The following is a 13,012-nucleotide window of genomic DNA, read 5'->3' on the forward strand; positions in this document are numbered from 1 at the left end:
TGGGGTATGCATATATGTTGTTGTTGTTGTTCTTTTTTTTTTTTTTAATCCTTGCCCAAGGATATTTTTCTGTTGATTTTTAGAGAAATGGAAGAGAGAGGGAAGTATAGAAAGAAATATTGATGTGAGAGAAACACATCAATTGGTTGCCTCTTGCAAGTGCCCTGACCAGGGCCCGGGCCAAGGAGGAGCCTGCAACCAAGGTACGTGCCCTTGACCCGAAGCAAACCCGGGACCCTTCGGTCCTCAGGCCGATGTTCTATCCACTGTGCCAAACCAGCTAGGGCTTCATATATGTTCTTTAGCTAATCTCTTTACCTTCTTTATCCAGTCACCTCCAAATCTTCACATTACTCAGATATAGTTACTGTTAATGTTGTACGTTTCTTTCCTATATTTTTCCATATCTTATAATAGTTATTAGATCATATTACATTTGTAATTTTGAACCTTATCCAGCATTTTAAAAACATAATAGTATAACAACATGTGCTTATGACCTCGAATCTTCTCTGATGCCTTTTTTTAAAATGGCTTTGCCCTAGCTGGTTTGGCTCACTGGATAGAGCATCGGCCTGGGGACTGAAGGGTCCCAGGTTCAATTTCAGTCAAGGGCATGTACCTTGGTTGCAGGCACATCCCCAGTAGGGGGTGTGCAGGAGGCAGCTGATCGATGCTTCTCTCTCATCGGTGTTTCTAACTCTCTATCCCTCTCCCTTCCTCTCTGTAAAAAATCAATAAAATTATTTTTAAAAAATAAATAAATAAAATGGCTTTAATATTGCATAACATCAATATTAAATAACAGCAACCCTAATTTATTGAATCATTCTTATAGTGGTTGATAAGGTTTTAAAATGTTTAATATATTTGATAATCCTTTCATAAATGTTTGTTTTATTTTTGTGTAAGTTTCTTAAATCTCCTTAGAATATTAACTTTTATAAGGCTTTTGGTTCATACTACCAAATTCTTCTCAGAAAGACTACTAGTATACCAGTCTCTATTTCACCAGTAATGAATGAGTGACCCTTTACAGCATCCTGGTCAACATTGAGTTATTACTTACATATGTCAAAACTGGCATCATTGTTTTTCAAAGATGCTTTCTAATTCTTTTACAACTGTATAAGCATATGCCAGTTTAGCTCAGCTAGCATTTTAATTTTACAGCATTTAGTGTATAAATAGAATCTAAATAAATTACCAAGGTTACTAAACTCACTATTCTTCTAGTATTCTATTTCACATTATCTATTTTGCTTTTAGGATTTAATGATACTATGTGTCTATTTTTGATAGTTCAAAAAATTCTTTAGTTCTTACTTTGAATGTTTATTTTGAAAAATATGATTTTTTGAAACATCATTAGTGAATTTTTAATGACTGTGAGAATTGTCATTTATATAATGACCACAGTATCTCACATGTTTATTTGGTTTCCAGTGATGGCACAGGTGTGAGCAGATCTTATTAGAGGAATTAACTTTTCCATTAAACTATAGTGAAGGGAATTAATAAGCTCATACTTATAATTCATATATCTTACAGTTGTATTTATTTGTATGTTAGTACTTTGTGAGTGAGTCTGAAATGATAGTAGTTATTGGTGGTTATTTTTTTTTCTATAACCCAGTGATTCCCAAAGTGGGCGCTACCGCCCCCTGATGGGCGCTGCAGCGATCCAGGGGGGCAGTGATGGCCACAGGTGCATTTGGGGGCATATATCTTTCTGTTTAATTGCTATTAAAATTTAAAAAAATTAATTTCCAGGGGGCGCTGAGTAATATTTTTTCTGGAAAGGGGGCGGTAGGCCAAATAAGTTTGGGAACCACTGCTATAACCTAATAAAGTATATCAACATTAGTTTTTTCAGCCAAAGATAAATTTAAAGTTTAAATGGACATCTTTTTAAAATTATAATTTCTACTATGCAGTATTGCTCTAAAACATGTTCACATTCCAGTTTTGGGAAAAAGACCTTTGTAAAATATTAGGTTCTTGATTAATTTTGTTATACTTCTTCTGAAAACATTTTTCTCTGTTAATCCCTTATTAAAAATCCCTGGTCTTTCTCATTTGTCCCCTTCTTTCATTTTTTTCTGCTGCTACTTTTTCATTGAGGTCCTTATAAATTCTGACCTGGACTGGCCCCCCGCCCCATATTACTTCCCTATCATTTGAGTATCACAATTGCTAAATTACTTTTATAGAAGCTAGAGGTAAGGTGAGTATGCTTCTTCAGTGGCTTCTTGCTGATTACAATAAACTCCCCACGTCATAAATCAAAAACAGTTTTCAGGTCCAGTGCTGTTATTTTGCCAGTGAGAATTCTGAGATCGAGACAGGTAAAGAAGTTGCATAGGTACGAAATGGTAGAATTGAGTTTAACATTCAAATAAACTGAATGTTAAACTCAATATATATGCCTTAAGCTCTTTAGCCTTTTCCAAATTTACTTTATACTATTGAGCTAACACAAGAAGTCAAATTCTCAAGTCATGCTCATACAAATCAGAGATCTTAAACAATATTAAGATTTATTAAGATGTCAAGGATACAAGCAATTAAAATGGACATGCAAAACAGGGAGAGGGCTGGGACATCTCAAATAACTCCTGAGATCTTTTCTTATTAGACACAAACTCTTTGACCCAGAATGATAGATGATGTATGTAATGAGGTATACTTATAATCTCATGTTGAAGGAAACATTTAAGATATGAAACATCTTGAATTTATACCTTACATGGTCACTTACCATATGTGACATTTGCTAGAGAGTCATGGCTCATAAGCCCAAAGATGATAGGTTTATTTACTATAGCCATCCTGAACCAAGGGCACCCTGCTGAGAGCAAGGACTCTCTTGCTAGCAGATATCTGTTTACCAGGAGCAGCATGCTTACTAGTACAGGGAGATCAGACTAGGTTACCCGTCCCCTTTCCTTTGGGGACATCCCCCAGTGATCAGGAGAATGATGATAGGCCAGCTGCTTAATTGTTTCCCTCACAGCCATTTTCCATTCATGCACCTTAAATAACCAAACAGAAGAACCTACTTTTTCTTGCATGTATCCCTGTTGCCTTCTAGCATGTCTTTGTTCATTGAATTCCCTCTGCTTCTGTTTGGTCAAATCCTATGCAGCCTTCAAGGACCACCTCACATGTTACTGCCTCCCAGTTGGATATAATCTCTTCCCTTTTTATAATCATTCGTTTTTCTTTTCTTTTTTTCTAATTAAGTGCAAACTACCTAAGATCTTCATTTTTCTCCATTATCTATCAATTGTATTTGTACCACGTTCCAGGCACTTAGTTTCAAAGATAAATGTGACATATTCCCAAGCTTTCAGAAATTCCTTTCCCATAGCTCCTAACATAATGCCTTCTGTACAGAAGGTTTTCCATAAATATTTTAGGAAGGGAAGGGAGAAAGGTGGAAGAGGGTATAGCAATAATAATCATTGCAGGGTTAAATTGGACATCATTCTTTGGACAAGTTTAATAACATATTAAATCTTACACTTTGTTAGAATATTCTACATACATCTTGAATGAAAATTTTAAAAAGGTAAAAATATAATTATAGGTATAAAAAAAGTAAATTGAATCCCAAATATTTACAAGATATTGGATTCTTGCATATTCTTTCATGGTCGGGTTTAACAGCTACCAGTTGAACAGATTCAATTTGTGAAATCTTATTTAAAAACTTTAATCCTGTACCTGTGAATATCAGATAGTCCTTGTTTGTTAAAGATGAATTTAAAAAAATGAGAGTAGACTTGTTTTATTTTAGGATAATTTGTATTGATATGAACATTATTCCAGATTTAGTGTCTCAAAATGTATTCATCAATGAACTGCATTGACATTTAAAAGTGACTTTTGTAATTTGTTGGTTCACCTAAGTTTGTCCTTCTGTAATATAACTGTGTGTGTGTGTGTGTGTATGTGTGTGTGTATTTGGGCTGCCTTCTAAAAAGTAAATGTAGCCTGAAATCTGAAAGTAATCGTTTTTTTCTTCCCATCCTTTCAAGTCAATGATACACTTGATGACATCTTTGATGGCTCTGACGATGAAGAGGAAAGCCAAGATATTGTGAATCAGGTTCTTGATGAAATTGGAATTGAAATCTCTGGAAAGGTATGAACGTCTTCTTTTCTCAATTGGAAATAGTTCCCACTGTTTTTGTCACTTAATTGTTTTAAGTTGTTTTTACTACTAGATGCATGTTTTTATATTCGTTTGGAAAATAAATTAAACCTCTTTGCAGCACATCCTTTATGTCATAGTCCAAATGTTCAATGAGGCACATCTTTTTTTCTTTTCTCTCTTTAATATAGATGGCCAAAGCTCCGTCAGCTGCCCGAAGCTTACCATCTGCCTCTACTTCAAAGGCTACGATCTCTGATGAAGAGATTGAACGACAACTCAAAGCTTTAGGAGTAGACTAGTCGAAAGAGCTATAATACTTTGCTTATTTATAATTATTTAGTTATAATTATAAACCAGGCATATTGCCGATTCCTTTACAAAACACATTTGTTTTGCAAAAATGAAGACCATGAGTGAACAGTTGTTTCCTAACCCATGGCTATTTTGAATTTTTTGCCAAAGAATGACAACGATGCAAAATGGGAACAGTTTGGATTTTAATTAGAACAGTTTAGGAGTGATGATGTGTAAAAAGTTGACGACTTTTCTGCATGGCATAGAGAAATTATATTCATTACTTGTGTAGTTTATGTTCTAAATCCTTTTACACTGAATAAAAAAATCTTGTGAAATGCCACTAGGCACCAACTTAAAAAGTCTTGTAAAAATATTAAAAGTATGTCATTAATTCTATATCTGTTGCTTGTCTTGTAAGTGATATGTGTTATAACCATAAGCAAGTTAGTTGCCAAATTATTTTTAAATGGTCTGAAAGAAGAGTGCTATTTAAACAACCATCTTAAGTAAAAACTGTCGTGAGCTTTTCTTTTACTGTTTTTTCCCCCCTTCGGGAGGATAGTCAAGTTAATAAGTTTATTATCTTTCAAAATGTGGTTGGCACCTGCCTTAAACAGCACAAACATTGTGCACATCTTTAAATTATTTTAACTGACAGAAAAGAAATCCATTTTAAACTAAAATTGAGACCTCTTACAAAAACTGTCCAGGCTGTCTTTTGTAAAGCTTATAAAAGTGAATTGAATATGTTAGCAAAAACAGACACTGAATTAATAATATTTTGTAGTAATAGAATGGAATATTTTGGTCTTCTAAGAAATGAGAAGATTTTTTCCATGTGACATATATTTTAATCTCTAATTTTGAACTGTATTAATGTGTATATTGAACCCTCTAAATTGAAACCATCATTCTCAATTAAGTAACACTACGAAAATGCTCTAGGTAAATTTTAAAATAAACATTAGCACTTTTTTCTTGGTGAATAAACTACAACTTTGTCAGAAATTACTGCCTAAATGTGTGTTAATGTCTTAGCAGTATTTTTAAAGGTAAAATTGGATTAGTATTTAAAGTATGTATAGAAAGTGAGAAGAAATTAAAAAGTAGCAGATTATAGAGATAGAATTTAGAATTAGGTTAGTTTTGAAAAATGATGTAATTATGGGTTCTAGCACATTCCACCATAAAATCCCTGGAACAGATTACATAGGTGTAACATGGTTAATTTGGGATGATGGACATTTTGGACTAATATTGACAACATAATTCATTTTAGAACTAGTATACATGTGGCATATGCATTGGTGGAAAGAATGAAAAGCTAAATAATATAGTTTATAATCTACAGTCCATTTTATAACGTTCAACAAAAGGGTTCCATTGTTAGTAGATTAAATATAGTTACCCTGAGCATCAATGGATCAAAAGATTTTACTGGATTATGGAATGTTAACCCAGAACTGTTTTGATTCTTGGATGTACATAATAATGCCAACTAACTTTAATTTACCTTTTTGTTTACATATGGGGGCTTTTGTTTTTAAAAATTATTTTGTTAAAAAAATCCCAATAAAGATTTTTTGCTATTATACTTTTATAAATCTCTTTTACTCTATTTTTGGCTTCTGCTAAGTTAAAAATTTTATGCATATCCGGTAATTTTTCAAAATAATGATTTTTATTTTTTTCCTGGGAAGAAAATTTGAGAACTCTGCTACTTATATTTTAACAAAAAATTATCTTTTTACAAGTTAGCTGTTGGTATAGAATTGATGTTTGTGAATGTTGTAAGCCTAAGAATTATGTGATTTCACATGAAATTGAACTGATCATCCCTTTCCTAGAACTTTCAGAGGATAAACATTTTAGAATACATTTTTAAAACAGACAAGTCTTAGTGATTTCTTTTATTTCAGTCAAACGTGGCTGCCATGGGAGACTGGGAACCCAGAGGAGAAAGTAGAGTCATGATTTGGCTAAATTTATAAAATGCTCAATGGCAGTTTTTACAAGCACTATAAAATTATAATACCAAGGTATCCTTTACTAAAACTAAAACTTCCTTTAGGTCCCTTAAGATTAGGAAACAAGGACATTAGATATGAACAGAGCATGGAGGAGGTGCAGAAACTCACCAGGACAGAAAGCCCTGGATGCCTAGCAAGGGGCAAACTTGGAAAACAAGAACCTCGCCCCAGGGTAACCTCTCCTCCCCTAGCATATCACTGGTCATGCAGTTTGGACCCCTGATCTTTCATATTGATGGTCAGGTGGTTTAGAACCCCTGACCTTTTCCTCCTTACAGATAATATCTAGGCCTCAGTTGTAAAGGGTGTCCCAGAATTCACGCAAGAAGTAATTTTGATAGAAAGTGCAGGTTTATAATTAAAAATTGTAAATTTTTTATTGATTCATAAAGTATACAGTATAGGGTTATGTATGGAATAGCATATCGGGTAAATGGCCTCCACGGCTTTGCTGGCACATGCGCACTCTTGTTATTGCCTGAGCAGCCGCATTTTCGAAGCAGAATGGTCCGATGATGCCTCCAGCCCAAAATCCACACCAAACAGTGACACGTTGTGGATGCATTTGTTTCTCAACAATCACTCAATTTTCTGAACCCCAAATGCGACAATTTTGTCGATTAACCAAGCCATCAAGATGAAAATGATCCTCATTGAAATTCAGCCACATTTTTGCAAAACGGTCATGGAAAATTTCAACAAAAGAGTGTGTATGTGCCAGCAGAGCCGTGGAGGCCATTTACCTGATACACTATTCCATACATAACCCTATACTGTATACTTTATGAATCAATAAAAAATTTACAGTTTTTAATTATAAACCTGTGTTTTCTATCAAAACTACTTCTTGCGTGAATTTTGGGACACCCTTTATTTCAGCTCCTGGCCCAGAAAAGCAGCAAAATCAGACCGATGGCACCCTGGCTGCCTCTGGACCTGCTACATTGACTAATGACCCCCCTGCCTTGGCACCAACCAGTCAGTGGATACCTGGACCCTGGAAAGCTGATGGATATTCTATTAAGACCCTCCCTACTGTGAGACCTTCCTTAAGATTTCCACCTGCAAGAGAGAGAGAAATATGATCAGGACAAAGGACCCAGGGCGCATGCTCTCTCCAAGGAGCACACCTGTGCCATTCCACCACAGGCACATGTCCCCCAACCTCTAAGGGGCCCCAGGAGACTTGAAACCAGGGGAGCAATGGGTAGTGGCAGCTCATCCTGGGCTAAACCCTGAACCTGTCTCCAAAGCCCCCTTTTCTCTGACTTCTCTGAATCAAAGCAGCCCAGCCTAGGCTCTCCTATTGCTTCTTCTATGCCCTTCCTTGTTTCACTGACCTCAGTACATTTTTGCTGCCATTATCGACCCAGTGACCCTTTGGCTCAGTGCTGTGCAGTCCTTCTCTTTGGATATCCCATCCCCACCCCCTTTCCTCAAATTCAACTTTTCTTTATCCACCATCTGAGATGGCTATTTGGCCTGCCTGTGCACCCCCACATTAACCTTTCAAAGGATTCTTATACATTGAGTTTGATGAAAATATTGACTTCTTTTAAAACTTTCCCTAACTTCCCATTTTTGGCATAAGTGTTTCTTTAACAATTTTTTCAAACAAGCGGTTACCCATGGAAAGAGAGCACAATACCAGTTTCTATTACTAAAGAGGATGCAGCTCAGTGTCACTTTCTATGGTGGCATATTTGTGGATGGAGATGTCAGAGTATCACAGTAGTAGAATGTGGTACAAGGGTGTCATACTAATAGCACCTGCTCTTTGAAAACCTAAGATGACCATCTCTCAGAGAACTGTGTTGTGTAGACCCATGCCTGAGGGGAGTACCTGTTTACGGCATGGCCTGGTGGAAAGGGGCTTAGTATTGTGACCCTATAGATGGGAGGGGGAATCTGGCAGCCAAGGGCTGTATAGTATGTGACATGCACAGTGACATGTATTTTATTATTTGCATCTGAACACCTTTAGGGGAAGCCTGCACTCTCGCCTTGGCCACATGCACATTCCTTTCTAGCCCAGAAGCCACACTTCTAGCCTGATCGCCTGGGCCTAATTTAAATATGGATTCCTTTCAGACACTCCCAAACTGCAATGGTGTGTGTCCAGGTCTGAAAAGAGACCTATGATGACTTTCTCCTTTGATGGTATTACTCTGCATGAATAGGTGTCTGCAGCCATAGAACAACAAATCAGCTTTCAATTTCCTCTCTGTACAAGCTGAGTCCCACAGGGACTCACCTTAATTCCTCCTAGAGTCAATTGGATTGAATTTGCCTTAGAGGAAGCCTGAGGATTGTGAAGTCCGATTTTAGATACACACTCCCCTCCCCAGCCTCCACCATCCTCCCAAGAACTTGAAAACACACACGCACTCCTCCCATCCCCAAATACTGAACATATTTCTTTAACTAAATAAATCTTTCCACCATTAGAGATGAAAAGGTCAATTCTGTGAATGAGTTTGTCAGCCACTTCTACCCCGTAAAGTTGAATGTACCAATCAGTACAAGTGACAAGTAGATGTTTCCTTTCTAATGGACTACTCTACTAAACCGTGAGGATCTCCATGGAAGAACTCACAAGAACATCAGGTCAAGAGGCTGTATGGCTAAAGTAGGCTCTTGGTATTGACTCCTGAAAGAAGGAACACATAGATACTACACAGTAATTTACATTGTTATTTAATTACAGTTTAGGATTCTAAATAACATTAACAATCTTTTATTTTTAAAAAATATCAATATAGAAAATATAATTCTAAAACTAGGTAATACAAATGAGTTGATAGTAAATAGCAGTGCATTTACTAAACTAATTTTTGACTAGCTAAGTAAAGTGTATTATGCTAAGTGAAATAAGCCAGTCAGAGAAAGACAAGTATCACATGATCTCACTCAATTGTGGAATGTAATGAACAAAATAACTAGTGAACAACATAGATCCAGGGACATAGAAGCATGGAACAGACTGTTGAATCTTAGAAGGAAGGCCCTGGAGTGTGGTTGGGTGGGAAGATATTAACCAAAGAACTTGTATACATATATGCATAACCCATGGACACAGGGTGTGGTGAAGGCCTGGGGGTGGGGGCAGGCTAGAAAGGGCCTATGGGGAGAAAGGGTGACATATGTAATACTTCCAACAATAAAGATAAAAAGAGAAAAAAGAATTGCTATTTCAATATTAAATACTGATTGAAAATAATTCCGTTTAGGGAGAAAAATTGGTTCCCAATGCTAGTTGTATCTAAACTTGAAAAGAGTGACCTTATGGGTGAATATTTAATAATATGGTACAAACATATCTACACTAATAAAAGAGAAAGATGCAAATTGACCTTACCTTCGTGACACCCACCAGCCTATCAGGAGTGAGTATGCAAATTAACCAAACAAAGATGGCAGGTTAATTTGCATATGCAGGTGCCAAGCAGCCAGGGGTGGGGTGGAACGTTTGCGTCATCGCCATGGTGACGACGCAGGCGGTCCGCACCACCCCAGCTGCTCCGGGCCTCTGGGCAGTATGAAAAGGTGGAAAGGCGGCTCTGGGCCAGAACAAAGGCAAAAAGGTGGCTCCAGCCAGAGTGAAGGTGGTGCCAGCAGCCAGGGGAAGGAAGGCCCATTCTTGCACGAATCTTCATGCAGGGCCTCTAGTATATGTGATAATTATCTAAGCCAGTGGTTTTCAACCTTCTGGCCCTTTAAATACAGTTCCTCATGTTGTGACCCAACAATAAAATTATTTTCATTGCTACTTCATAACTGTAATGTTGCTACTGTTATGAATCGTAATGTAAATATCTGATATGCAGGATGGTCTTAAGCGACCCCTATGAAAGGGTCATTCGATCGCCAAAGGGGTCGCAACCCACAGGTTGAGAACCGCTGATCTAAGCATATATACATACTTGTTTTTGTTATACAAAGTCAGATTAAACATTCCCAGTAGATTCATACTTAAAGTGTAAAAAAGTCACTGTCTAGATTTATATTGCATTACATTTTGTTTCTATTTGCAAGTTTCAAAGATATATATATATATATATATATATATATATATATATCCCATCCTGCCTTTTGCAAACTAAAGAATCCCTTCCCCAATTTATGTTTTAAGCAGGTGATCTGTCAAGAGAAGGAACTTAGACATCTACATAGCAGAATAATTTGGAATTTTCTCTTGAATAAGAAAAGCCTTTATATGTATACTAGAGGCCTGGTGCATGAAATTTGTGCGGGGGTGGGGGGGAAGGGTTGGTTTCCTCAGCCCGGCCTGCACCCTCTCTAATCTGGGACCCCTCGGGGGATGTCCGACTGCCGGTTTAGGCCCAATCCTGCAGGCAGTTGGACATCCCTCTCGCAATCCAGGACCACTGGCTCTTAACTGCTCACCTGCCTGCCTGCCTGATCACCCCTAACCCCTCTGCTTGCCTGCCTGATTGCCCCTTACCCCTCTGCCTACCTACCTGATTGCCCCTAATTGCCTCTCCCTACCTGCCTGATTGCCCCTAACTGCTCCCCTGCCGGCCTGATCACCCTAACTGTTCCCCTGCTGGCCTGCTCACCCATAACCCCTCTGCTTGCCTGCCTGATTGCCCCTTACCCCTCTGCCTACCTACCTGATTGCCCCTAATTGCCTCTCCCTACCTGTCTGATTGCCCCTAACTGCCTCTGCCTGCTGGCCTGATGCCCCTAACTGCTCCCCTGCCAGCCTGATCATCCCTAACCACCTCTGCCTGCCGGCCTGATCACCCTAACTGCTCCCCTGCTGGCCTGATCACCCCTAACTGCTCCCCTGCTGGCCTGATCGCCCCTAACCACCTCTGCCTCGGCTTCCGCCACAATGGCTTTTCTGGAAGGACGTCCAGAATGATATCCAGAAGGTCGTTCAGTCTAATTAACATATTATGCTTTTATTAGTATAGATTGTATTGAACACCTTCTTGGTGCTAGCTGTGTACTTAAGCATAAATTATCAGGCCCCTGAAAACTTATTTGTTAATATATCAAAGGTTTTATCATCCAATTGACAGTGATTATGTGTATACAAACATATATGCCCTAAATAAACTACCTATATAATACTTGGTCTTTATTAATGTCACACAAAAATAAGAGACCAGACAGTATAATTTTGTAAGCATTCTAAATAATAAAATTTGCTTTAATTGTTCCCATTTTTTCTATATAAAATAAATTAAACATTGCCAGTAGGTTTACACTCAAAATGCAAAATGTCACTATTTGATATTGATATCACATTACAGCTTGCTTCTACTTGAAAGTTTCAAAGCAGTACATTCTTATAGATTAAATGTTTCTTGAGCTACAGTTCTCTGAATTCAAAACCTCAATATATCAAACTATTAATAATAAATTATATTCTAATTAGTTAAACAAAAAATGATAGTCTCTTTTTATGATTTTTGGGATATGAGATTTAAAAAATAAATCACATTATTAAATTTAATCACCCTTCAAGTTTGTAATCATTATTAACAGCACACCTCTCCTTCATTTGATGATGAACAAATCATTAATCAATGAAATTAAAGAATGCATTCCGCTATAAGCAAATGATTTCCAAGGTGCTGGAGAAACAACAGCAAACAAGCAGACATCTCCCTTGCACCTGTGCAGCTTACAGAATAGCAGTTTGAGGCTCAAGAATCAATAAAGCATATTTTCTATAGCTAAACATCAAAACAGTGTCTAGGAATAATGCAAAGGTCATAAATTAATGCTTCAACAAATCTCTATTGAAAGACATTTTTGGGTACTAACATGCCATAACATGTTAGTTTCAGAGGTGTCACTTCTGTCATAACATGTTAGTTTCAGAGGTGTCATATTATCCTATATAATGAAAGGGTAATATGCAAATTGACCCTAACAGCAGAACAACTAGGAATGACTGGTCACTATGACACACACTGACCACCAGGGGGCAGACGCTCAATGCAGGAGCTGCCCTCTGGTGCTCAGTGTGCTCCCACAGCGGGTGCTCTGCTCAGCCACAAGCCAGGCTGACGGCTACCAGTACAGTGGTGGTGGCGGGAGCCTCTCCTGCCTCCTCAGCAGCACTAAGGATGTCCAACTGCAGCTTAGGCCTGCTCCCCGCTGGCAAGTGGACATCCCCAGAGGGCTCCCGGGCTGCCAGAGGGATGTCTGACTGCCAGCTTAGGCCCAATCCCCCGGGGAGCGAGCCTAAGCCAGCAGGTGGTCATCCCCCGAGGGGTCCCAGACTGCGAGAGGGCACAGGCTAGGCTGAGGGACCCCCCCCGAGTGCACAAATTTTTGTGCACCAGGCCTCTAGTTGTATTCATAAATGCAATATTAAAATTCTAAGGCACCTCTGGCTCTTAAGTGCAAAAACTTGAGTTCAAGCCAACCATTAAAGTTGATGATAAGCAGGACATTGGCTAAGAAATTATCTAATTGGATTTTCTCTGGTGATAGTCTTTAACTACGTGACATTACTCTGAAACATTAAAAAGCTAACATATAG

General features: G+C 38.0%; 1 protein-coding gene across 2 annotated transcripts in view; it reads left to right on the forward strand.

Moving 5' to 3' along the window:
• Nucleotides 1-6,051, forward strand: part of CHMP2B (charged multivesicular body protein 2B) — a 36,894-nt gene extending 30,843 nt beyond the window's left edge. For both annotated transcript variants that reach the window (XM_070406028.1, XM_070406029.1), the window contains 2 exons: nt 4,044-4,150; nt 4,351-6,051. In XM_070406028.1, the coding sequence (XP_070262129.1) occupies nt 4,044-4,150; nt 4,351-4,461 (218 nt within the window). In that variant the 3' untranslated portion in view covers nt 4,462-6,051. The remainder of the gene's footprint in view (nt 1-4,043; nt 4,151-4,350) is intronic.
• Nucleotides 6,052-13,012: the final 6,961 nt, after the last annotated feature.

Source organism: Myotis yumanensis, unplaced genomic scaffold (assembly GCF_028538775.1).
Source record: "Myotis yumanensis isolate MYYU_CA2020_CCGP unplaced genomic scaffold, mMyoYum1.0.hap1 SCAF_2, whole genome shotgun sequence".
Lineage (NCBI taxonomy): Eukaryota > Metazoa > Chordata > Mammalia > Chiroptera > Vespertilionidae > Myotis > Myotis yumanensis.